The 26,019-nt window shown below is 36.8% G+C and overlaps 3 protein-coding genes, 1 long non-coding RNA gene and 2 other non-coding genes across 9 annotated transcripts; 4 read left to right on the top strand and 2 right to left on the bottom strand.

The window, feature by feature from the left end:
* The first annotated feature begins 777 nt into the window (after positions 1-777).
* Positions 778-13,488, top strand: chd-7 (Chromodomain and Helicase Domain protein). Its single transcript, NM_059025.8, has 10 exons — positions 778-928; positions 1,466-1,851; positions 2,164-2,676; positions 3,302-3,967; positions 4,015-6,083; positions 6,685-7,799; positions 8,383-10,316; positions 10,494-12,156; positions 12,334-12,599; positions 12,675-13,488. Exons 1-10 carry the CDS (start codon positions 919-921, stop codon positions 12,954-12,956), a joined length of 8,904 nt encoding a protein of 2,967 aa, NP_491426.2. The 5' UTR covers positions 778-918; the 3' UTR covers positions 12,957-13,488.
* A 1,450-nt stretch (positions 13,489-14,938) lies between these two features.
* mir-244 lies at positions 14,939-15,037 on the top strand. The gene has a single exon (NR_002348.2). It is a non-coding gene; the product is annotated as a pre-microRNA mir-244 (primary transcript).
* Positions 15,038-15,487: 450 nt separating this feature from the next.
* linc-39 lies at positions 15,488-16,171 on the top strand. The gene is made up of 2 exons (NR_101552.1): positions 15,488-15,572; positions 15,896-16,171. It is a non-coding gene; the product is annotated as a long non-coding RNA linc-39 (long non-coding RNA).
* A 325-nt stretch (positions 16,172-16,496) lies between these two features.
* Positions 16,497-19,688, bottom strand: T04D1.2 (F-box domain-containing protein). The gene is made up of 6 exons (NM_059024.2): positions 19,590-19,688; positions 19,461-19,540; positions 18,418-18,687; positions 17,318-17,627; positions 16,772-17,040; positions 16,497-16,721 (listed from the first exon to the last, which is right to left on the bottom strand). The coding sequence occupies exons 1-6, from the start codon at positions 19,680-19,682 to the stop codon at positions 16,598-16,600; spliced, it is 1,146 nt and encodes a 381-aa protein (NP_491425.1). The 5' UTR covers positions 19,683-19,688; the 3' UTR covers positions 16,497-16,597.
* Positions 18,431-18,451, top strand: 21ur-12047. Its single transcript, NR_050081.1, has one exon.
* Positions 19,689-19,904: 216 nt separating the features above from the next.
* Positions 19,905-24,220, bottom strand: unc-57 (Endophilin-A homolog; the record flags this gene model as incomplete). 4 transcript variants are annotated; one of them, NM_001129040.5, is made up of 6 exons in its annotated part: positions 19,905-20,779; positions 21,629-21,683; positions 22,707-22,894; positions 23,276-23,428; positions 23,477-23,605; positions 23,879-24,220. In NM_001129040.5, 6 exons carry the CDS (start codon positions 24,212-24,214, stop codon positions 20,501-20,503), a joined length of 1,140 nt encoding a protein of 379 aa, NP_001122512.1. The 4 variants fall into 4 exon arrangements, with proteins under 4 accessions (NP_001122512.1, NP_001122513.1, NP_001040680.1 ...); NM_001129041.4 differs by having other exon boundaries at positions 19,946-20,785; positions 23,879-24,218; NM_001047215.6 differs by having other exon boundaries at positions 19,948-20,779; positions 21,629-21,677; positions 23,879-24,218.
* Positions 24,221-26,019: the final 1,799 nt, after the last annotated feature.

The raw sequence follows: 26,019 nt of genomic DNA, 5'->3' as shown, positions 1-26,019 counted from the left end.
TCTCGTATACTATAATACTATTCCCATGAACTCTCACTCTACTCATTCGTCCCCCCGTTTTTTTTTCTCATTGCCATTGCATACGCACTACACACACACATACACTCACCATCAAATTGAAAACGAAGATTCGTTTTTTTTTGAAGAACAAAAAAACTTCCTTTCTTTGGGTTTTTTCTGGCCTTTTTTGGTTGATGATGACTGTTGACGATAACATCTTTTTTGCAAAAAAAATTCGCGTCTTTTGGTTCTAGATACTTCCTTCCATTTATGTCTCCATTCGATTCCATAATATATTATTTATTCTGAAAACCTTGTAGCCCGATTCAAAAGTTCAATATTTTTTGTTCGCAACGAAGCGCATTTCAAAAATACGGTACCCGGTCTCGACACGACAATTTTTCTTTGGAAAAATGCTCCTTTAAAGAGTACTGTAACTTCAATATCGGAATTTTTATCGATATTTCTTTTTCTTTTCGATAAACATGTATTTATTACAACCCAAACATTTTTAAGAAATCATAAGAAAAACTATGAAAAATGTATTTAAATTATGTTTTTGAAACTACAATACTCTTTAAAGGCGCACATATTTTTGTATTTATCTAAAAAAATAGTCGTGTCGAGACCAAGTGCTGCTAAATTTCTAAAAATCAAATAATATTTTTCTTTTATATCTCGAACTACCATCTTTCTTTTTTCTTTTGTTTTTTCCTATCAATAGTGAAATAATCGGTCCTCAACATTTCAAATTTATTAATTTATTTTAATTTTCAGATGATAGGCTGCTGAATTAATATACAAATTCAAAAAGAAACAGCTGACGCATTGTGAAGAATTGGATTTTTTAAATTATATATTTTCGCTTTCTTTTTGTACAAGTTAATCTCATTATAACCACATAACCAAACACACAAAATGGATGAAGGTGAGTCTTTTTGGAAACATTTGAAAATTGAATTTATTTAAGTTCGAAATTTTTTATAGTATTGTAGATTCTTGAAAAATGTAATTCACTTTAGAGGTGCAAAGGGTCTTGCAACTATTTCTAGCATTTTTACAATCGAAACATTTATGTAACGATTTTTACTGTTTAGGGTCTCGACACGACTTTTTTTTTATTAAGTACAAACGTGTATGTGCCTTTAAAGATTACTGTAACTCAAAAATTTCGTTTCTACGAATTCTTCAAAGTTTCTCGTTAAAAGTTGATATATTTACTAAAAAACCAAAATAAATCACATAAATTTTAACAAATCGTGAGAAAAACTGAAAATCGAGGAAAATTCCGCAGCAACGAGAGTTTGCAACTACAGTACTCTTTGAAGGCGCATACCTTTTTTAAGATCATACAATTTAGAGTCTAGGTAATATTACATTTTTTGTTGCATAAGAAAAATTAATCATCATTTTAATAAAAAAAATATCGAATTCTAGTTTTGGGAATTATTCAAAATTTTTGCAGGCGACGACTACGTTCCACAAATGTCCCAAATGGCAGATTACACAATGATGGGCGGCCCGCCACCACAACAATCTCAACAATCTCAGCAGGGCGTTCCTCAACGGTATCCAGGTCAACCGATGAATCCATATGAACAACAACAACAGCATCATCAAATGATGATGATGCAGCAACAACATCAAATGCAGCACATGGCTCCACCACCACAACAAGTACCACCACAGCCAGCTCAGCCACCACCTGCAAAAAAGGCACGTGGAAAATCAAAAAAGGCTCAGGCAGAAGCGGCGGCGGCTGCAGCGGCGGCAGCAGCTGCACAGATGGATCCGATGGCGTCGATGGCGGCAATGTCGAATAATCCAATGATGAGACAGGGTGGATATCCGGTAAGTAGTTTATTTGGAAAATCTTGGAAATAAACTGCCTAAAAACTTTATTGATAGAAAAGAGCAGTTTTGGGATTTTGTTTTAAATAATAGACTACATATTAAAAAGTTAAAATTTTTTAAATTGTCTCGAAAATTTTAAAATTTAAATTATTTAAATATAAATATTCGATCATTTCAGACTATTTTCCATTATTTGAAAGTTTCAAATTGAAACAAAATCCCAAAACGACTCTACTCGACCTTTAAAATTATGAATATTTTATTTAAATATCTAAAGAATATCACTGACTCCTCTCAAAGTATTTTCAGAACCAAATGGCGATGTACGGCGGCGTTCCACCACCACACTATCCATCATCCAATGGTCCATCACAACAAGGGTACCGGCCAGGACCCGTAACAAATGGACCACCACCGCAAGGACAATATCCACCACCGCCACAAGCACCTCAGAACTATCAACAAATGTACCATCAACAACGAGCTCAACAACAACAAGCCGGCCAACAACAAGCCCAAGGGCCACCCGGATATGGTCCATATGGTTATGCACCACAGGCATCCACTGGATATCCACCACCACCCTCCCAACAATCACCGTATGCTCCACAAGCGGGACCTCCTCCACAGATGAGGCATCAATATCCACCACACAGTCAACAACAGGCACCACCAGGATATTGGGATGGTTATCAGGGTTACGGTGGACCACCACCTTCACAACAGCAGCAACAGCAAGGAGGTGGACCTGTGACGGCGCCTCAATCAATGCAAATGGCACAACAGGAACAATGGGGAAGAGTTGGAACCAATGATTTGATGGTGAGTTGGTAGTAGGAATGAAAATGCGAGAAATTGCAAACACAAACAATGAAAAGTCAAAATAAAGCCTCTTCTGAAAAACAAATTCAAATTCATCTTGATACTTGAGAAAAATTGAATTTTGTAGGTTTCACGTATAATTCTTTAGACTATTTTGCAAGAAATTTCCTACAATACGGTCAAAATATTATTGCCTAAAACCAACAAAATTCGATGTTTTTCAAACATTCAAAATATATTTGAATTTCAAATTTTAATGGATTTTTCGTCTTTTTGAATTGATGTGCAAAATATCTCGTAGCGAAAACTACAGTGATTATTTAAATGAATACTGTAGATTTACAGGGCTCGATTTTTTAAATTAGCAAAAAATGAGAAAATACGAAAAAGCGAAGGAAAATGGTATGTAGCTACTCGATAGAATACTCGTTTCGAAAGTCGAGCCCATAAATCGATATAAGAGCTACAGTAGTCATTTACACAATTACTGTAGTTTTCGCTACGAGATATTCTGCGCGTCAAATATGTTGCGCATTACGCATTCTCAGAATTTCGGGTTCCCGTAATATGTGTTTGTGGTTCAAATTTTAAAAATAAAAACTAAACTAAATCACTTATTTTTCAGAACGTCATTGCTCAAGTGGAAAAATCATCTGCAGAATGCAAGGCACGAATTCAACAACTCTACAATATGCAACGAAGTGCGTCGGCTGACGCAGAAGTTCAACAGCTGCAACATAAACTTGCTCAGTTCCAAAGTGATCATTATCGGTACAGCCAACAGCTTCAACACGTGCAGTGGCAACAGCAGCAACAACAACAACAAGCTGCTGCTGCTGCAGCGGCGGCCGCAGCAGCTGCATCTGCTGGCGGACATCATCAAGGACCACCACCACCAACGTCTTCCCAATCGAATCAAATTCCATCGAATCCGAACTCAGTGCCAGTTCATGTGAATCAACCTGGAAGTCAAGTTCATATAACCGCTGATAAGACGAGGACACTGATATCTGTCTACCACGATGGTTACGGAGGTGCGGGATCTGGAGCCAGCTCCACTGAAAGCAAGGAATCTATTGTGCCGCCTGAGCCAACTCCGTCTATGCAAGAATCACCGGTTCCAAATGCTCCACAGGTTAAGATGGAACCAGAGAAACCATCGCCGTATCAGCAACAGTATAATGGAATGGAGAATGGTTCTGGAAATCCGTATGCTCAGCAACAACAGCAGCATCCGATGTATGCACAGTATCAACAGCAGCAGCAGCAGCATGCTCAACATCAGCAGAACGTAAGCTTGTAATTCCTAATTAATTCTTAAATTTTTGAATATTTCAGATGTCTGGATATCCTCAACAGCAGCAACAACCTCAACATCCTCACCAGCATCAACAGCCTGCTTCGGTCCCAATGCAACATCATCCTCAGCAACATCCATCCCAACATCAAACCCAACCCAACCAACAACAGCAGCAGCACCCATCCGGATACGGTATCGGTGTTAGTACGGCGCCGGCTTCAATGGAACCATCACAATCAGTGGATCAATCAGCACCACCGAGTCAAGCCCAAATTCCGGCAACTTCTACTCCATCGACATCATCTCAACAGCAGAACGCCTACCCGGAGTTTCCTGATTTTCCATCGTCGTCAGGATATCAAGAGCCTACTGTTGCTCCTGAAGCCATACCATCTCCATCTGTATCTGATCCGATAATGCCACAGTCTTCTCAAAACGATCAAGAACTTCAGGCAATTAGTGATCAACAGGAAATTCTAGAGGACGTTCCGAAAGAAGAACCAATAATAGAAGAGGATGAACCAAAGTATGAGTATTCTCAAGAAACGATTCCAGTTGAAGAACTGAAAGATGAAGTGGAATTTAAAGAGGATCAACAATCAACTTCGAATCTATTAGAAGATGATACAGGAATTGATAATTTTGTAAAGAATGAAGAAGGTGCTGAAGCGGGTTATAGTAATGGAACTCCTTTGGATCAAGTTGAGCAGAATGATTACGAAAACATTGAGAAAGAAGAGCCACAAGTGTCAGTAGATCCCGAGCCCGTGGAAGTTGAAGCTCAACAAGAACCAGCAGATACTGAGGAATATCCTATCCCATCTGTTGGAACAATTGAAGAGCCCGCCGAAGAGCCCGCTGAAGAGCCCGTCGAAGAGCCGGAGCCAATGGATGATAGTTCACCAGTTGACCAATCTACTCCAGTGAAAGCTGACGATATTGAGAACTTTGCAGGAGTTGAAGAGACTTTTGGCGAAGAAGAAGAAGTTCAGGATGAAGACGATGATGAAGCATCCTCTGCAAAATCATCAAAAGACGACATCAAGGAAGAAGAAGATGATGACACATCAACGATCACAAAAGATATGAGTGAAGCTCCAAGTGAGACGAATGACGGATTCACCGAACCTTCAACTCCAGCTACTCCGTTGATGGGCGCAACATCATCAAAGAAAAAGTCATATCGAAGGCCTGCTGTAGTAGTTGCAAAGTCACGAAAGAAGAAGAGTGTTGACGATTCTGATGATGATGATTTCTATCCACAACGTGGACGAGGAAAGAAGAAGGGTGGAGGTGGTAAAAAGAAGGCTGATCCCACTGATGAAGCAGGTGTAGAAGGAGCAAAAAGTGATGATGAAGATGACGAGTTTCTCATGAAAATCGATACTCCAGCTCCGGATCCAAATGCAATGGTCGTCGAGAAGATTTTGAATATGAGAATGGGTAAAGTGGAGAAGAAGGTGCCAGAAACAGAGGTTGCAGAAGGATCAGAAGAGAACGGTGAGGAAAAATCTGAAGAGAAAGTCAAAAAAGAGCCAAAGGAAAATGGAGAAAATGGAGAAAGCGTTGGAAACGGAGAATCTTCAAAATCAAAGACTGAATCTGAAACCAACGAGATTGAAGAGGAAGAAGTTGAGCAATTTCTTATTAAATGGAAAGGACGATCATATGTTCATTGTGAATGGAAAACTGCCGCAGAACTTTTGGAAATTGATAAGCGAGTTGAAGCGAAAATCAAAAGATTCAAAGTGAAAAAGATGTCGTCGTATATTGAAGATGATGAGGATTTTAATTCGGATTTCGTGATTGTTGACCGAGTTGTTGATCTCATTACTGAAGACGATGGACAAGAATTTGTGCTTATTAAATGGAAAAGTTTGGGTTACGAAGAGGTGACATGGGAGCCAATTGAGATGATTCCGGCGGATAAAGTTGAGCTGTGGAGGGAGCGTCAAGTTATTGATCCTGCTAAGATTCGTGAGAAACAACGTCCCGAGCCTGAAGAGTGGAAGAAGATGAGCACGTCGAAAGTGTGGAAAAATGGAAATTCGTTGAGAGAATATCAATTTGAAGGTGTCGATTGGCTGCTTTATTGCTATTACAATGCGTGAGTTTTAAATTTTGGTTTTGAAAAATTGGAAATAGGAAGAAAAAACTTTATAATTAAATTTATAATTGTAATTTTCTTTTAAAAAAATTAGCAAATATTATTGTACGAGGGATCACCATCAGGCAGTGTACCTGAATCCCAGATCCGCAGTGCATAGTACTTGAAGAACGGATCGTCCTTTAATCCTTTTTTTTTTAAATTTTGTATAAATAATACGGTATCAGGTCTCGCCACGACAATTGTTTTTGTTAAATACGAACGGATTTGCGCCTTTAACGAGTACTGTAGTTTAAAGCGTTTGTTGCTGTTGAACATACATAGTTTTCTCGCGATTTGTTAAAATTTTTAAGTTAAAGAAAATTATGAAAAATCCATTAAAACTCCACAACAATGGAAGTTTATAATTACAGTATTCTTTCAAAGTACATGTTTTTCGAATTTAACAAACAATTATCGTGTCGAGACCGGGTATCGTATTTTTGGCGTAAAACAAATACATCCTTGCGAAGACTCAAAATACAAAATTTAAAAATTTAAAAATTATATACAAACTTAAAAATATTTTCTTAAAATACAATAATGAACGATTTTTTTTCAGCCAAAATTGCATTCTCGCCGACGAAATGGGTCTCGGAAAGACTGTTCAAACCATCACTTTCCTGTCACGAATTTATGATTATGGAATTCATGGACCTTTCCTGGTTGTTGTTCCACTTTCAACCATTCAAAATTGGGTTCGAGAATTCGAAACTTGGACTGATATGAACGCGATCGTTTATCACGGAAGTGCATATGCAAGAGAAGTTCTTCAGCAATATGAAGTATTCTATGACAAGAGACATTGTGGAGCTAAGAATTGGAAGAAGAACTTTGTGAAGATTGATGCATTGATTACAACATTTGAGACTGTTGTTTCTGATGTTGAATTCTTGAAGAAAATTCCATGGAGAGTATGTGTAATTGATGAGGCTCATCGTTTGAAGAACCGAAATTGCAAGCTTCTTGTCAACGGTCTTTTAGCATTCCGAATGGAGCATCGTGTTCTTTTAACAGGAACTCCACTTCAAAATAACATTGATGAACTGTTCTCTTTGTTGAATTTCCTGCATCCACAACAATTTGATAATTCTGCAACGTTCCTTGAACAATTTGGATCGTGTCAAACTGATGATCAAGTTCAGAAGCTTCAAGAGATTCTGAAACCAATGATGTTGAGAAGATTGAAGGAAGATGTTGAGAAATCACTGGGACCAAAAGAGGAAACGATTATTGAAGTTCAACTCTCAGATATGCAAAAGAAGTTTTATCGTGCTATTCTCGAGAGGAATTTCAGTCATTTGTGCAAAGGAACTAGTGCTCCTTCTCTAATGAATGTTATGATGGAGCTCAGAAAATGCTGTAATCACCCATTCCTTATCAACGGAGCCGAAGAAGCTATTATGAACGATTTCCGGCTTGCTCATCCAGATTGGGACGAAGAGACGTTGGCTCACAAGGCTCTTATTCAAGCATCGGGAAAAGTTGTGCTCATTGAGAAGTTGCTGCCAAAGTTGCGAAAGGATGGTCATAAAGTGTTGATTTTCTCTCAAATGGTCAAAGTTTTGGATTTATTGGAGGAATTTTTGATCAGCATGTCTTACCCATTCGAAAGAATTGATGGAAATGTTCGTGGTGACTTGAGACAAGCTGCTATCGATCGTTTCAGTAAAGAAAGTGAGTTTTTTTCTGAATATTTTGATTTTTGAAGTTAAAAAATAAACCAAAAAGTGTTTTTTATTTGCTAAAAGATTTATAATCGTAATAAAAAAAAAACGTCCAAAACACGAATAAAGTGAGAGGCAATTCTACAATCGAACTTATTGCACCATCTTATTCCAAGATTCTTTATTGGAAATTAGTGTCAAAATATAGAAAATCACTTGATTTATTTGATAATAAGATTTATTTCGGTTGAAACATTTGACGAGTTCTCAAAAATTGCCTGAAAATTGCCATAATTTTTCGATATTTCGAAACTTCGGAAATCATCAATTGGCAACTTTCAGGCCATTTTTGAGCACTTTATCAAATTATTCAAATGTCAAGTGTCAAGTATCAAATAAATCAAGTGATTTTCTGTATTGTGAGACTAATTCTCAATGGAAAATTCTGGAACAACATGGCGCAATATGTAATTTTGTAAAATATAATTGCAAAAAAATGCCTCCCACCTACATACCGTGACGAATCAGGGTGATTAGCCACACCCACATAACTTTCAAATTACAGCTCCAAATTCAATTAAACTTTTTTACAGATTCTGATCGTTTTGTGTTCCTCCTGTGCACCCGTGCCGGTGGTCTCGGAATCAATCTAACTGCAGCTGACACTGTCATCATCTTCGACTCTGACTGGAATCCTCAGAACGATCTTCAAGCACAAGCTCGTTGCCATCGTATCGGACAGAAGAAACTTGTCAAAGTGTACAGGCTGATCACTTCCAATACGTATGAAAGGGAGATGTTTGATAAGGCTTCGTTGAAGTTAGGTCTTGATAAAGCTGTACTTCAATCAACAACTGCACTGAAAGCTGAGGGAACTGCGTTGAGCAAAAAAGACGTTGAAGAGCTCTTGAAGAAGGGAGCATACGGATCCATTATGGATGAGGAGAATGAATCTTCGAAGTTCAATGAGGAAGATATCGAGACTATTTTGCAACGAAGAACCCAGACAATCACGTTGGAAGCTGGTCAAAAAGGATCCCTATTCGCGAAGGCTACTTTCAATTCGAGTCATAATAAGGGTGATGACATAGACATAGATGATCCTGAATTCTGGACGAAATGGGCTGAAAAGGCGCAAGTTGATGTGGAAAAGGCAACTGCAACACCTGATGGACGTGAACTCATCATTGAAGAACCAAGAAAACGTACTAAACGATTCGAGGAGAACAAGGACGAAGGAGATTCTGATGGAAGTGAAGAATCTGGAAATCGGAAACGTGGTGCTGCTGAGAAACGGAAGAGACGAAGAGGAAATGATGAAGATGGAGACTATTCGGGAAGTTATCGTCCTGATGAGTTGGCGACAAGTAAGGCTGAATATTTCAAAGTTGAGAAGGTCCTCGCACAGTATGGATGGGGAAGATGGGCAGAGATTAAGAAATATGGAGAACTTGAGATTTCTGAACAAGATATTGAGCATATGTCGAGAACTTTGCTGCTTCATTGTATTCGAGAGTTTCGAGGAGACGATCGAATTCGTCAATTTGTCTTCAACTTGATCAGACCTCAAGGTATTCAAGAAAATCAGAAGCTCGGTGCTGGATCGATGTATAATCAAGGATGGGCTGGACTTCCAGAGTTTAATCCACCGAGTTTTGCTCTGGATTCAGCATTCCAACGACACGTGCACAGACATGCGAATAAACTGATGGTCAAGATTGATATGCTGAAACATCTCGAGATTCATTTGATTGGTGATGAACGGGCTTTGGTGGAAGATTTCAATGTTAAATGGACTGATATCAAGTTACCTGAAATGCCGACTATCTCAGAGACTTTCATTGAAGGATGGGATTCTGACTGTGATAAGTGCTTCTTAATTGGATGCTGGAGACATGGATTGGATAATTTCGATGCAATTCGTGTTGATGAGAATTTGTGCTTCGCAGAGAAGAATCTTGCCGTTTGGCCAGGTCAGACAGATTTCTGGCTTCGTTTCCGACGACTTCTGACCTCAAGTCAAAAGAGTGTTCATGATCCAGTTTACAATAAGTTGAACTGGACGAAACGAGAGGAACAGGAATTTATTCGAGTTGTTCGATCATATGGTGTGAAGACGAACATCGGTGAAGGTGGAAATGAAGATTGGACGATTTTCAAGACATTGTCACCGATTCTTGAGAAGAAAACTGATGAAGATTGTCACGAGCAATTGATGTGTGTCTTGGCAATGTGCCAACGAGCTCAGGGATCCAATGATCTGAAGCCGATTGATTTGAAGCGTGCAATGTCAATTGATCCGATGCCAACGAGGAAAGCTATCAAGATGATGAATCGAATCTCGTTGATGCGGAAGGTTCATACGATGGTTCAGACGTTGTCAGAGTTGAATCTTGAATTGTGTGAAACGACTGGAATGCCAAGCGGATGGTGTATGCAGCATGACAAGGAGCTCATGGAGATTTGTGATCAGTGTGGATTGGATCAGTTGGCAGCTAATGTGCTCAATAAGCCTGCTTTCACCAAGGTCAGTATTTTGTTTGAATTTTACAAAAATTTTAAAGTGGAACAAATTGAGAAAAACCACAAAGTTTTTTAAATTGATGGTAATTTTGGATTTTTTGAAGCACAGTGTCCATTCTAGCTACTCCATCTTTCATTGTAAGAAAACTTATTTGTCCGTTTTTAAAATATAAATTTTCAGATCGTACGTCCATCAGAAACTACACTTCTTCGACGTCTTCTTGAAATCGTTGCAACAATCGAGTCTGGCAAATGGTGTGGAGTTGCTGACGTGGAAACTGTGAATGATAGCGATTCTGAAGATAAGAAGGATATGGCAGCTGTTGCAGCAGCTCAAGCTCAATTCCTTCGACTCCAACAACAACAACAGCAACAACAGCAGGCGGCTGCAGTTGCTGCGAGCTCTTCTGCATCCAGGAAGGCGAGTCGGAAACGACCGAATAACGATAATGATGCTAAGATGAGAGCTATGCAACAAATGTTGATGGGTCAAGGTGGAAGTGGAGCAGCGGAGTATGCTAGCATGATTGCTCTGATGCTGATGCCTCAAATGATGGCTGCCAGTGGAGGGCAGAATATGACAGCTGCACAACAACAAGCATTGAATCAGATGCTCACTATGCTCATTGCCGGTGCAGTTCAACAACAACAACAGGCTCAGCCGAGCACTTCCAAAGGAGCTTCCAGTAGTCAGTCTTCTGCGCAGGCCAATCAAGCTGCACAGGCGCAAGCCGCTGCAGTTGCTCTTGCACAAGTCGCTGCAGCTGCTTCTGCATCAACTTCATCGGCTGATGCTCAAGCTGTTGCTCAGCAGCAACAAGTCCTTGAAGCTCTTCTTGCAATGAGTATGAACCCTGCAGCACTTGCAGCATTGACAGGAACATCGTCTTCCACTGGAACATCAACTCCATCCGCTCCAAAGAAGTCGAAACCAGCTCCTCAGAAGGAATCGACATCTTCAGCGACAGCGGCAGCTGCTGCAGCTTCTGCACAAGCGGCAGCGCTTGCTGCTGCTCAACAGCAACAACAACAAGCTCAACAGGCTCAGCAAGCAGCTCAGCAGGCTCAATCTGCGAAGACTCAGGAAGAATTGCTGATTCTTCGGCTTCTTGAACTTGCTGGAGTTGGTATGCAAGAGTTGGCGAAGCTCAATACAATGTCAAAGGATGCACGAGTTCCAATGATTCACAAGCAAACAAGAGAAAGTCTTCCAGTATCGAAACGTCCACCAATCAGAGATCTTACCGTATTCGTCATGTCGAATCCAGAATGGTCTATCGATATTCCGTTGTTCAATGAAATGAGTGGAAATGGAACTGGATCAGGAGCAGCACCATCATCAAAGGCTGCAAGTTCCCGTCCAACACCAGCAGCGACTCCGTTAGCTGTGGCAACTCCCAAACCATCAACTCCAAAAGTTGAGAAGTCATCTGCAACACCATCAGCCCCTGAAACACCATCCGCATCAGCCACGTGTAATATTAAAATTGGAGAATCTCTACAATTTGATGACATGATCTCAGTATTCAATCGTAAGACTGGAGAACTTCTCGCTGCTTCGAAATGGCCTAAAGCAACTGAACTATCAGCTTGGCTTGATGCCAATCCAGACTACAACGTACACGCGAACAGTGCTCTATTTGCTCATTTGTCACTTGGAGGTGCACACAGTGATCGTATCGGAGATGCTACTCCCGCCGTTACTGCGTCTGTACCATCAACACCTACTCCGTCAACTTCGGCGTCAGCTGCAAATGCTCAACTTATGGCTTTGGCTCTTGCACAGCAGGTTCAACAAGCTCAGCAAACACCGTCAACGCCAACTTCCAGCAAATCTAGAAGTGGTAAGTTTGAGAAAAAAATTATTTTTAAAGAATATCGAAAAACAAGAAAAAAGTTTTGAAAATTCTCAAAAAAAAATCAGTTTTTAAAGCTAAATAGATTTTTCTAAAGATCTGAATAAACGAAAAATCGAAAAAAGAAGAAGACACCCTTAAATCTAATTAAATAATAATTTCCAGCAACCGCCGCAGCTCAAGCAGCAGCAGCCCAAGCAGCCGCTTCTCAACAAGATGCGATCACAAAGCAACAATTGGAAATGCTCCAAATGCAAATGATGCTCCAACAATATCAACAAGCTGCTGCACTACAATCAATGTTGTACGGGGGTTACGGTATGCCAACAACTTCAACTGCTGCATCTTCTTCATCAACTGCCAACGTGGCATCAATGGCTGCGATGGCAGCGGCTGCTCAAGCGGCGAGCACTCCAACGACGTCGAAACAGGTAATTTGAAATTCGAATTTAAAAATATCTTCGATGAGAAATAAATGTATACGGTTTCATTATTTAAATTTTCAGGCTTCCGCTTCAACATCCACTCCATCCACGTCAGCTGTAGCATCAGCTCAAACTCCATCAACCTCAGTACCATCAACGTCATCTCAAGCTGCCGCGGCTGCAGCATCCTCTGCAAATTCGGGAGAAGACATTAACCCACTGCTGTTGACTGCATTGATGCAAAATCCGGCGATTCTTCAATCGATGATGCTTTCGGATCCGAGCATTCTAGCGGCGTTAGCTGCTGCTCAGCAGCAACAACAACAACAGCAGCCGTCAGCGAAGAAGTCCAAACATCCTTGATTCCTTACTAGAAATGTTTAAGGTTTTATCTCTAATTTGTGTTTCTTTTATTATTGCTCAATTGCATCATATTGATCCAATTTATTTATTTTTTTTGTTTCATCATTTTCACTGAATCATCCGGTTTACAGTCCTTATTTTCCAAAACTTCCATGTTCATCCGCACACATTTTTCTCATGTAATGGGTAATCTACCTGGCCGGGATTTCACATTACAAATCGAAAAAACAAACTGGTGCAAATCTTTCCCTCTCAGAAAATTATCTCTCTATCTCTTTTTTCATTTTTCTCTCTCTTTCCAATCGGGCAACTTTATTTTTAGACAAGATGTGAGATTTTATGTATTTTTTGATTCAACCTACTCTCTCACACCGAAACTCTCCTTCTATCCATTCTTGTTTTATTAATGTGATCTCTGGAATATACCTATTATCTTCAACTCTTCCCCCATACACAGCCCCCCTTTGACAATCGAATAATTATTTTAAACAAATACCAAAAAAGCGATTGCAATAAAAAAAATTAATTCAAATCATTTTTTACTTTTTTACTTGTTTCAAAGAATTCAGATATTCAGGGAACTGACAATTTTAGGTTTGCAAATTTCTCAAAGAAATGTTCTTGGCAAAGTACTGGTTAGGAAGGCAATTTTCGAGATAAAAATCTTAAGTGGCGAAAACATGTGATTTTTTGGAAATTGGAGATGAGAAAACAACTTTTTCCGAAATAAATTTGAAGTTCAGAAGAGAAGTTTTCAGAAGGAAAACATTGATAATTTTTCCAGATTTCAGCTTTCAAAAAGACTAGTTCACTGCAAACTTGCTCAGATTTCAGGGTTTTTACAAATTATTATTATTCGTTTAAGATATCGCGGATTTGGTACACAACGACACTCTGATATCTCACCGCGAATTGACTAATCTACAGTACTCAGACATCAAAGGCGCAGGTTTTTGTCTTATTTTTCAGAAATAGAATGCAATGTCCCCCGTGGATTTAAAAATTATGTTTTAAAAAAATTTTGAAAAATACTGAGCCTTTAAAGAGTACTGTAGTTTCAACTGTAGTACTGTAATTGTTGTTCAAACCTTTTTTGCTGTGGATTTTTTTAAATTTTCACTTTTTTGTGTATTTTTTACTAGAAAACCGCATAAATTTTAACAAATTATGAGAAAAACAATGAAAAATCAATGGAAAATCAGTAGCAACAATATTTTTAAACTACAGTACTCTTTAAAGGCGTACACTGCTTGTATTTTACAAGAGAAAAGGCGTGTTGAGACCCGGTACCGTATTCTGGGCACAAAACCGCGAAATTTTGCGTATGCGTGATATTACTGTACTTCTTGAGGACGCAAATTATTTTTTCATCAGAAAATATTCGGTCGGGTCGAGTAACTTTAAGAGAAACTGACTTTTTCTTAAAAACATATCTGATTTATCAATTTTCAAACATTTCCAGTTCCAGGTTGGCGTTAACATTTTTCAGAACTCTTAAGCTATGCTTAAACCGGGTGAAAACTGGTTCCGAAAAGTGCGACCTAATTAAAAAGGAAAAGTTTATAAATTTTGCATGATATCCGTGGAAATCTCGAAATTCGGGATTCTAATCTTAAAATCTTTTTCCTCCCCGCCAAAAATCCGGACATATTCCATCGAAATTAACCGGATCTCCTTCTTCTTCTTCTCGTTTTCACTCATTTTCCTTGTGTTTCCATTTTGCCTCAAAACCTTCTATCTCAAACGGATCTCTTTTCGATGTGTGTGCGCCCCTTCTTTCCTCAGCGGGGTGCCCATTGTCCATCTTACAGTGTCTCGAGAGACACGCCCACTTTCCCCGCTCGCCTGATTTTGATCTCCTCCTGTGCGGTATAAAATGGGTGATGAGATGAAGTAGAAGGCATCAATTACACTATTCTTCATCGTTTTCATTTATTTCTAAATATTCCATTATTTTCTCACTTTTAATTTTAATTTTTTCCCTCCATATCTCAATCTCTTTGGTTGTACAAAGTGGTATGGCTCATCGAATAAGCACATACTGCTTTTCAGCTAAAGGAATTGAGATTTTGTAGGCTTTTTCATTTTTACATCCATGTTAATGTTAAGTTGACAATTTATTTTGTAAAAGTTTAAAAATGACATGGAAATAAACAGCAAAACGAAGAACAATTAATAATTATTATCGGTACTTGTGTATTATATGCCCTCATTTTTAAATTAAATTAAATTAATGTTCATTCATTTATTCATTTAAATTAAACGTGATGTCCATTTTCCCTCTTTAGACTCAGAAAATGTTATTGCCTAAGCCTAAAAACGCAAAAATAGAATACACTTTATTTAACTTAAAAAAAAACTTTTGGAATGAGGGCATGAAATACCCAAGTACCTAATTATCATTTTAATAATTACACACTCAAAATAAATAAACATCGTGGCCTCGTGTAAACCTTGTGTACACAGAAATTCCAAAATCTAGGCACCGCTTTTTTAGGAAATTCATGGGGACTTGGCAGAAATCGGGACACCAACCAATATCAGCCGCCGACATCTCACGAGTTCCGATGTGTTTAACTCGCTGTGAGCGTGGCGAGATGTCCCGCCGGCTGCGAGGTAAATATAGTGGCGAAAAAAAGCGTAGTATATAATTATCAAAGGCGAAATTTTTCTTTCACTGAGGTTTATTACCGGTACAGAGAGTGTAGATAGTTAGAGGGTGACAGACATCTAGGAACCAAAGGGGCGGGGCGCGGGAAGAGACTATTTGTGTCGATTTACAGAGTTTTTCTTGTTGTCAGCATTTCGTAAATCGTCTCTTCCCGCGCCCCGCACCCTTTGGGTCCCGGATGTCTGTCACTTTTCTTAACACTTTTTCTTAACAAGTGAACAAAATATAGTTCATTTTACTCATTTTGTATTCATTTTTCACTGTTTAGCAGAAGAGAGGTTGCCGGAATTGCCGAATATCGCCAATTGCCGAGAATTCGATTGCCGAACGGCAATTGTCGCTCATTGTATGCATATAATCACTTCGTCTTCATGTGACCAACGACTCAGAAATAACGTTCAAACTGGCGTTGTACTGGCCAAGATTGAACGTATTTCATAAAAATGACGGAACATTTTTTTTCTGATCTTGATTTTCAGTTGAATGTAACTGCTACATTTGTTTTTAAGGATACATCACTTTTAAAAAAAGTTTTGAAAAGGGTATTACACTTTTAGAACATCGGTGCATGAAAACGTAGGTACTTGAATTATAAGTGTTTAAAGGAAAACTGTCGAAATTGGGCTCGCTAGATGTCGGGCGCATTGGCAGGCTCCCAGCAGCAGCGCAGCAGGCTTGGCAGGTTTGTTGGGAAACTTCGAAAAATATTTTCTCGTGCAGAAAAAAGTGAGAGCAGCAGTTTGTTAGTTGAACTGTTCTTGCCGAAATTTTCGGTTTCAGAGTTCTACTCATTTGAAATGTTTGAAAAATCACTGAAAAACGAAAAACGCATTTAGTAATGATTTTGTGAAAATTTAAAAATAAAAAAAATCAGTTTTAAATCTTTAATCAAAACTTTAATAGGATACATATTACATGCATTCAGGTCTTTTTTCAGAATGTACAGACTAGAGGATATCATAAACGCATATTATAATGTTAAATCCCTTACAACAAATTCGAGAGCATATCCAATTGTAAAAAGAGTAGCAATTTGCCCATCTTTCCGAATAATATCTCGTCCATTTGAACAATCCAGGGAATAAACTCCGTATCTGAAATAATATTTAAAATAGTCTGAAAGTTGAAAACTTTTAATGTTTACTTTAATGTTTTCGGTTGATTTTCATCTCTCTTTTTGTTATCAATGCCAATCAGGATATCCTCAAAAATTTCCCAATCGTGAAACATATGTAGTCGAAGTCTTTCAAGGCTTGGCAATTTTCCAGATAACCAATGACAAATGAATTTTGTTATTTCAAATATTTGTAAATCGTTATTCCATAATATTATTTCTTTGCAGTTGTTGTTCATTAAGTCCTCTATTTTGATATTGTAAGCTTCGTGGACACTAATCCGCGGAATCTTCAGCATCTGAACTTTGTTAGACATGATATTACCCAAATAAAAAATATCGCGAATTATGACGCAAGTATAAAACACCAGGGTCAACGCGATCGAAGATTTCTACACGAAAAAGAAGTTTTAGACTTCAAAAAAAAAAGCATAAAATTCAAAAGCTTATGTTTTGACTAGCTCGTCACAAAAAAATTTTCAAACATTTTTAAAAAAATCCACTTTTGTTCTAGTTTAAACATAACAATTCTAGTTTAAACAGAAGTTTCCAAATGACATAGGATAGAACTGTTACCTTTTGAAAATTGAAATGTTTCTTCTGATCACATCGCGCATAAAATTTATGCAAATCAAACATTTTCTGCAGATTTTCCAAATCTTTTGTTGAAAACTTGGAAGGCTCGTGAAACTCTACATAATGACATTTACGAAACAATGGATGTTTAAAAACTTTTCTGTAATCTCCAAAAATCTTCTCGCGATCCGTCATAAGGTCGAGATGATCAATCGAAAATGTGTTATATAATACATTCAAATAGTGTTCGAGCTCCTTTTTGTTTTCATACGACATATATGATATTCCGTTAAGCTTCATGTTGGGATAACTGAAATGGGTTTGTTATATCCAGGGCTTCCATGGTATGCAAACTTGGTTTCAGGCCCAACGCCTGCCTGAGGCATGCTCGCCCCACACGGGCCATCCGTCTCTTATCTGAATTTTAACATGAATTTACAAACTTCTAAGTTTATCATTTATATTATTTTGATGTTTTAGCATAAGGCGCGACTGACGGGAGAGGCAGGCGAAGATCGCCTTAACAATAAGATCAGGCAGGCACGCGTTTTGACGCCTACATGGAAGCCCTGGTTATAACATATACCGTATTTTCTCTATTAGTAAGGCATGCAAAACTAACTTTCTGACACCTAATTTGATGCAAAACTAATGGAGGGTGCAAAACTAATTTTCGAACAGGTTTTTTCTCATGTTTTCCATCAAGTTATAGCATAATATCATCAATTTCAATAACTTATAAACCAAAGTGGGCGAATTTTACGACTAATACGCAAAAATTGTCCGAGTTCTACTCATATTTTGCCAATTTTTACTTGTTAAACCATAGTCTGTAAGAATTTTCCTGATTTGTAGAACGAGTTTATAATTCAAATTTTGAATACCTAAAAATAGGGAACAAATGAAGGGGTGCAAAACTAATAGAGGCGCCATACTAATAGAGGATATACGGTATGTAATGTATTCTCAAGAGTAAATTCCATATTTGGAGAAGTGTTAAGTCTTTGGGAACCATCTTTGAGTCCTCCGTTCCCGGTGGAAACGAGGTTCAACAACTTGAAACTGAATCAGTTTCAGACATAATTCAAGATGAAACGTACTCTTTTATTACGCTTCGGATCCAATATGTCACCGGAGGAGTTGTCAAGAATCTATAGGATACAGTAGTTTGTGACCACATCATATCATAAAATTCTTGATAATCACTTATGTTCTCGATAACAACGAGTTGCCGAACTGAATAAGTCTTAAGATGTTCTTGGCCACCATAAGGCGTGAATTCATGGTTGTAGACCAATAATTTATAAACTTTCCGATTCACTTGTTGTATTTTCTTCAAAGTTCTTCTTGAAATTTGAGATAATTGTAATCTGAAACATCAACAAATATAAATGTATTTCCAAAGTAAAAACTTGAGAAAAAAGGTTAACTAGGAATTAAAAGAACTGAACTGATCGAACTGATCGTATTCTTAATTGTTTAATTAATTGTGAAAAATATTGCTTTTTGCTCTATTATCCAGTTGCGCTACGTCACCGCGTCTCGAAACGACCAAAAATTAGCAGCTACCGTACCAGCAATAATTTGGAGATTTTACCAGTATCGCGTGGCATTTTACGGGGGCTCAACCATATTGTTTGGGCAAACCTTTAAGAAAAAGAGCGAAGCAAATTGCGAAACTCTTGTTGGGTACAGTGGCTACAAATTTCGTTCGTGCCGAGACCGGTCAAGAATCACGAATTTCCGTAACTGGGCAGTATTTGTCTCAGACTGGCTTTTGTAACACTGTAGATTGGGATTTTGTTCAAATACTCTAGAGCGTCGAGAAAGAATTGAAAATACAACTATTAAAACTGCGATTTTCTAAAAAAAAATTCAGCCAAAATTAAAATTAAAACGTTTTTAATGTAGTTGATCTCACTCTCGCTCGATTTGTCCGTAATTTTTATGTGATTTTATGTTATAACTAACATTGAAGGGTGTACGATATGTAATGTTGGAATAACTCACGTGGTGTCAGGCTGTCCCATGCTGGTTCGCATGGTTAAAAAAATGCTGACGTCACATTTTTTGGGCAAAAAAATCCCGCCTTTTTTGTAGATCAAACCATAATGGGACAGTCTGACACCACGGGATAACTTACACTGAAAAAATACTTAATTGATGAATAACAATTCGAAATGCTAGGTATGGTAGTTGGAGTAGATTGAAAGAGTTACATTTCTGAAACTTATAGTTTTTGATCTAACAAATAAAAATTAATTTAATTTACCTTCTTCTGATTGGAACAACTTCTACCTTTTTTAATTCGATTTGAATTCCATAGTGAAGAAAATGGACGAAATGATAGTTGCATTCGTTTCATGTTCAAAAAAAAATCGATGAGATATATGGTGCACAGGTATGAGAGCAGATGGTGCAAGTATATGACGTCACTAATAACATAACTGGGTGTCTGTTTACAGTACTCCTCGTGGACAATATAATATTCCGGATATTTCGAAATTTCGTTTTCATTTCAGTTTTTTATTGATTTTCTTGTTCATCCACTTCTTTTTTTAAACAATTTTAAAATTGATAAGACAAGAAATTTGACTTTTTTCCATCTCCGAGTTCAAAAAAAAAATAGTTTAAAATCAAATTCATATACTCGAAAATAAGTAATTACGAAAATAAGTAATTTTGCAATGAATTTTTTGATGTTGAAAATAAGTTACTAAATAAAGCTAAAAAAACTAATAACATGCTGCTATTTTAAGGGAGATTTGATAAATGCACATTTTTGGTAGTGTAGAGAGTACATAGAATACATGGTAATGTGGGTCAGGGTATTGCTATTGGAAAACGCATCGGGTGTGGCAGACTGGGGGAAAGTAGTGGATGTATATAAAGCAAGTAGTGTTTTAATAAATACAAAGATTTCGGCACAATGGATCAGGAGAATTAACTATTTTAGCCTCATAGAGACCATAGCCCATTCTCTTCTAAATGAGTACTTTTCAGGGGTTCCTAGAGAAAAAGTGAGATTTGGAAAGGGAAATAAAATATTTTTGTGAAATAAAATTCAAGAGACAAAGATGAGGAGCATGGCTTTGGAGTTGGGGAGAAAACGAGAAATTGGCAATAAAACAGCAAAAAATGGAAAGAATTGACTGGGTTTTGGAGGGAGAAATACATTTTTTTTTATTTAAGAGGCACTAGAACCTGTACATAGGTAACAGGGAATAATCCAGTTTTTCCATTCACACGTCCTTCGTACCAATTCTCATCAATTTGTGATACCAACTCAATCAGTGTTCCTTCTTTGAAATCCAGTTCTCCTTCACTTTGAGCATCAAAATCGAATAGAGCTCTGCATTGTGGCTTCTGCTGCTGGGAGAGTGGAGGTGGAAGTCCACCTGGTGGAGGTCCTTGATATGATGGTGGTGCTTGTGTTATTCCTCCTCCATTTTGTGGTGGCATCTTAAACTGGACATAATATTAGAAATTGGATTGAAAATTGAATTACTAGGTTTTTATTCAAAAACAAAATATTCTAATCAAGGGTATCGCTTTTTCGATTTTTTAAAATAAAAATTGAAAAACGAATAGTTTCGATTTAGAAAATTGATTTAAAAAATTCAATCTTCAAATTTTTTATGCTGATGGGAAAATACACAATTCTCTTATAAAAGTAACTTATTTTCAACAAACAAAAAATTCGACTTTAGAAAATTGGTTTTTTTTAATTTGTAGTTTTTTTTCGAGAAAATTTACCCGTTTTAAGAAGAAAATTGACTTTTTTTTTTCATCAACCAAATTTTTAAAAGTTTGAAATTTTTTGTCAATTTTCCCAATATTTTTCCGATTTTTAGGATTTCCGGAAAACCGAAAAATCTGGAATTTTCGTTTTTAAATTTTTAGTTTTGTCGGTTCGAATAGAAATTGATTTTGCGAAAAATTTCTTTAAAAGTTTAGACACTTCTGTTTTTTTAAAGAAAAATTATATGTTTTTTATGAGAAAAAACTAAAAAATTGAAATATTTGGTTAATTTTATCCAGAAAATTGATCAATATTTCGGCTTTCTGAAAAATCAAGAATTTTCAGTTTTCTCGTCTCGAAAAATATCTGAAAAGTTTGATTTTTCAATAAATGTTTCAAAAACATTTTTTAAACATTTTCCGGTCTTTTTACAAGTGTTTTTTTAAAATTATACCATTTTCCAAAAAATTTCAGTAATTGAAATCCGAAAAACTGAATCTCCAAAATTCGTGTTTTTTTTGTTGAAAAGTCGCACTTTTTTCAATTTTTTCTGAAACAAAAAAACGTACGGCTGCGGCTGCCGTAGAATTGTGACTCATATCCGATGGAGCAGGCGATCTGAAACTGAAGAGATGTTTTGGAAGAGGCTTTTAGCATGCAAAAAATAAAAAATCAATCACAATATGAATCAGGGAGTACTGTAGCGGGGGGTACTGTAACGAAATTTAATTCTTATTTTTTTAAAATTAAATTTAGAATGTTTTTTTGGTTGTGTCGTAGAATAATTTTCAATTTTTCGGTTTTTTCAAAGATAATCAAAAATCAAAATTTACGTTGTTTCTTTTAATAATTTTTTTTGAAATTTCTCAACTTTCAAAAAAACTTAAACTAGTCTAGCTTAAAAAACACCGAAAACATTTCAATTTTTCAATATTTTCGTGTCAATCAGTCATTAAACGATCTTTTTACATTCATATTCCTTCCAAAAAAGTATTCCTCCGGCCGTAAAAAGACATAATGCGATGTAATCAATCATAGACTCTGCATGTCTATGTCTGTGCTTCATATGTTTTCCTCCTTTTTATTACTTGTGAATGATGCTTCAGTGCTTTTTCCGTTTCTTAAGAGCACAGGGGGTTTTCTCTTTTTATGATGCGTGGGACCTTTTTAAATCGAAAACAAAAATGGAAAACGCCTAGTTCCGGCTTTATATATTTTTTCGTATCTTTTGAAAAAACTAATTTTCAGGTAGATTTATGAAATAATCTCTGTACTCAAAATTCAAAATTTCTTAAAAATAACTAATTCTATTCTAACTTCTCGTACAATTTTCATGGCGTTTCAAAGTTTTGAGAAGAAAACAAAAATCTAAATTTAGCTTTAAAAAACTTCAATTTTGCCAATTTTTCCGTGCCACAGCGGCCCGAAATTTCAATTAATCCTCCAATATTCAACATTTTTTTTGGTAGTTTATTCAGCTTTTTGGGGCAGCTCCATTTCAATAAAATGTTGGCGAAATTGGAGATTTCAGCTGAATCTCAAAAGTGCATCTCAAGAAATTAGCTGTTTTTTAAAAACTAGGTCTTTTTGAGCGTTCAAAATCTCACAACAAACATGCATTTTCTCACTCTTCATGCTTATACCAACCTGGATCTTGGAGTTCTGCTCTCATTTGCAAGAACTGATAATGGAACATGCTCTTCACGAGGCCTGGCAGCTGCATCTTTGATTCGATGGCCAAGTTGTTGCTGTAGATTTTCGAGACATTGGGCTGTTTGTCGGTGGAAATCGAGTTGGGCTTCAATGAGGGCTCGTAGTTGAGATATTTGCTCGACCTGAAAAGAATTTTTTTGTGATTATATCTAAAAGGGGAAGTGGAAAAAAATTTCAGCAGATTAAAAAAAAATTAAACTTTGACAGCTTATATTGAAAGGAATTGTATAAAATACTGATTAAAAACATAGTATAGAACAGGATCAAAATTCGAACAATCCTCGTGGCCTATGATTTCGCTAGTTAAATTTTGAAGGTTTTTCGTTGATTTTTCTGACATAAAAATTCGAAATCTTAACGGATTTTTCCCGTTTTTCTTTTGTTATATTCGTAAGTTTGAGAATAATCCTTCTTAAAAATAAAACTAAGGGTAACCGATGTCAAATAGCAAGTCTAATAGGGGAAAATAGTAAAAACTTCCAAAAAAAAATCGTAAAACTCACATCATTACTAAGCACATTGAACATTGACATTTCAGCGAGTCGCTTTGATTCTTCCAGCTTCTCCTCCGCCTGAATCATCTCATCATCACGTCGTTGCTGACGCTTTTTGCAGTCGTAGTCAAGTCGACGTCCTTTCAGTTTTGTGCGGTGGTGCTGAATAATGAATTAATAATAAACCCTTTTTTACGCAAAAAAGCTTACATTCACATCTTTCAGCTCATTATTCTGCAAATGTGTTAATGGATCGAGAAAGTTTTGTTTAACATTATCCTCCATTTGATACTTGATATCAGCCATTTGTCGATACGTTTCTGCAGCATCGTTTAGGCTCTGGAATTGAAAAAAATTGTAATTTAAAATTATGATTAAGAAGATTTTGAAGCCGTGCAAAAAATTTTAATCTAAAAAATACCGAAGTAGTGGTTTTCTAATATCAACCTAATGTTTCAATTAAATTATTAATATAAACAAAATAAATAGTAATTTTATTTTTGCTGTATTTTGGTCACATTTTCAGAAATTGCTCACAGAACAAATATTGACAAATGTTGCTAAAAAATGGGTTTTTTTTCAGAAATTAAAATTCCAAAAGGGATGGCAAACCTTTCCCAAATCGCTGTTATCACCCAATTGTTGTCCATATTTCTGCATGACGTCAGCCAACATTCCTTCTGTTTGTGGATACGGTGACGTTTTTGTAGTTCCACGAACTTTTGACAGGGCAACTTGTGTGGCCATTTTTGCTCGAGTAGCTGGATTTGGTTGAAGATATTCATTTGTTCCGGCGACGAGATCCGTAATTAAATTATACGTTGTATCCACATTTTTCTCCATTTCATTGAACACATCGTCAAGTTTTGTTGGCTCTGCGGCGCCCATCGTCTCCGAAAGGTATTGATTCGCCTTGTTGAATTGCTTACGTAACCCCGACAACGACATTTTTCTGAAAATTTTGAGTTTTAGATTCGGAATAACATGTTAATTAATTGATAATTAAAACAACTGAAAATAAATATTCAAAAACCAGACTTATTTTCCTTTAGATTTAAAACACTTGGGAATCACGGTGAGCAAGATTTGAAAGTTTCGATAAAATGAGCTTCTTGAATTCTTGGAGTTTCGCCTGTGGATTTTTTATTTTAAATGAAAGAAAATACCACTTAAAGATCAGATAAAACTGTTGAAAAATTATAAATTCTAATGATTTTGTAATAATAAATTAAAAAGTGTAAAAATAATTTCCACCCTTGTTTCAGCAGTTGGAATACAGTTTTTTTTAATCAAAATATTTATCTTTATTGTATATTTTGGTCGGTTTTCTAGAAAAATTTCGATTATAAGCAAAATTTGGCACTTTTTTCGGATTTTTCATCAAATTTTGAAATTTAAAAACTATTTTTCATAGGTATAATCTGGTATTTTCTATCAATTAAAACAAAAAAATCCACAGACCCTCAGGCTGTATGTAAAACTTTGCATTAAACCTTAAAACTGAGAGAACTAAAGGTTGAACATTATAAATTCATGAAAGAAACTGTGCAGGAAATCTAAAATAAAACTGACATCAGGTAGATCGCTACAAACTTTTTCAAAAGTACAACTCGAATTTTCAGTTCGAAGATAAAATCCTCAAAAGTGCAGTTTTCTCGGAAAAAGCATTCCAAAAAGAAATGCTAATGTGAATGATCTTATGATCTAGGATTTATTCTGATGTACACTTTTATGGTTATAAAGCATGAGAATGAGAACTGAAGGAAGTTTTAAAAACTCTAAATTTCAAAGAAAACAAGTTCCCAGTAGAAAGGTAGAGCTTCAGAAAAGTTGCAAGAAGCAATTAAAGAAAAAGCCTGCTTCGGAGCAAGAGAGGTAGTTAACCATTAACTAGACCTACTTTCGTATTCCGGAAAAAGGCGGGGACACACACACACAACACAACGCCGGACTCTAGTAAAAGGAGAAGCACGGGAGAGAAAGATGGGGGAGGAGAAGCCGTTGTGCACGGAGAGCTCCACCCCCTCATCTTCTTCTTCGTCTTCTTCTCTTCAACACCGCCAACCCCACAGATGTATCGATTCAGTTATTTTCGTTTCGTTCCTCTGTGTCCTCCATCCTCTCTGCCTTTCATTTTTTTTCTCCGACCTCGGGCGCCCTCTTTCCGCGCGAAAAGAGAGAGAAAGATGAGGAAAAACTCACACAGACACACGAAACACACTACTCTCACACATAGTTCCAACCGAAGAGAGCACCCCGAAAAAATAGAAGACGTAGATTACGTAAAGCAAAGAAAACTGAGACGAAGAAGACGCCGTTAGTGGTGGTGGTGTTGTGGGGGAGGAGAAGGTTATTCTTTCTTTTATCTATGTGGCAGATAGAGGGAAAAAAGACGAATCGGTGTATATTTGCTTGTGCATGAAAGACTCTAGCCTACCCACTACTTAATGTTTGTGTGTGTGGATAGGCATAATGATTGGGCACACTCAAGGGTTGCTACTTGGAAAAATCTGGAAAACAATTGGAAAAGTTAAATTTTATCCCGACAGAGAGCATTTGTTGGATAATGATTAACGAAATTTCACTTTCCTAGCATAAAAAGAGTTTTAAAGCTAAATATAATTTAAATGCAGCTTTTTAAAGACGGGGTTGCTTAAAATGCTAGAAAATGGAGCATAATGGTCGAATTTTAAAAAAGTGTTTAAAAATTTATAAAATTATTCTAAATTTCAAGAAAAAAAACCAATGATTTT

This window comes from Caenorhabditis elegans, chromosome I (assembly GCF_000002985.6).
Source record: "Caenorhabditis elegans chromosome I".
Lineage (NCBI taxonomy): Eukaryota > Metazoa > Nematoda > Chromadorea > Rhabditida > Rhabditidae > Caenorhabditis > Caenorhabditis elegans.
The sequence above is the reverse complement of the archived record's forward strand: the minus strand, read 5'-3'. Positions and strand labels throughout refer to the sequence as shown.

What these genes read in the sequence shown, in the direction of transcription:
- chd-7 (NM_059025.8), top strand. An exon ending in ATGCTCAACATCAGCAGAAC is followed by an intron (nt 3,968 to 4,014) that starts GTAAGCTTGTAA and finishes TGAATATTTCAG; the next exon opens with ATGTCTGGATATCCTCAACA. An exon ending in CGATCGTTTCAGTAAAGAAA is followed by an intron (nt 7,800 to 8,382) that starts GTGAGTTTTTTT and finishes ACTTTTTTACAG; the next exon opens with ATTCTGATCGTTTTGTGTTC.
- T04D1.2 (NM_059024.2), bottom strand. Translation starts at nt 19,682, where the DNA reads ATGAAACGAATGCAACTATCATTTCGTCCATTTTCTTCACTATGGAAT. An exon ending in GTTGTTCCAATCAGAAGAAG is followed by an intron (nt 19,541 to 19,589) that starts GTAAATTAAATT and finishes TATAAGTTTCAG; the next exon opens with AAATGTAACTCTTTCAATCT. An exon ending in ATCCGAAGCGTAATAAAAGA is followed by an intron (nt 17,628 to 18,417) that starts GTACGTTTCATC and finishes AACCCATTTCAG; the next exon opens with TTATCCCAACATGAAGCTTA.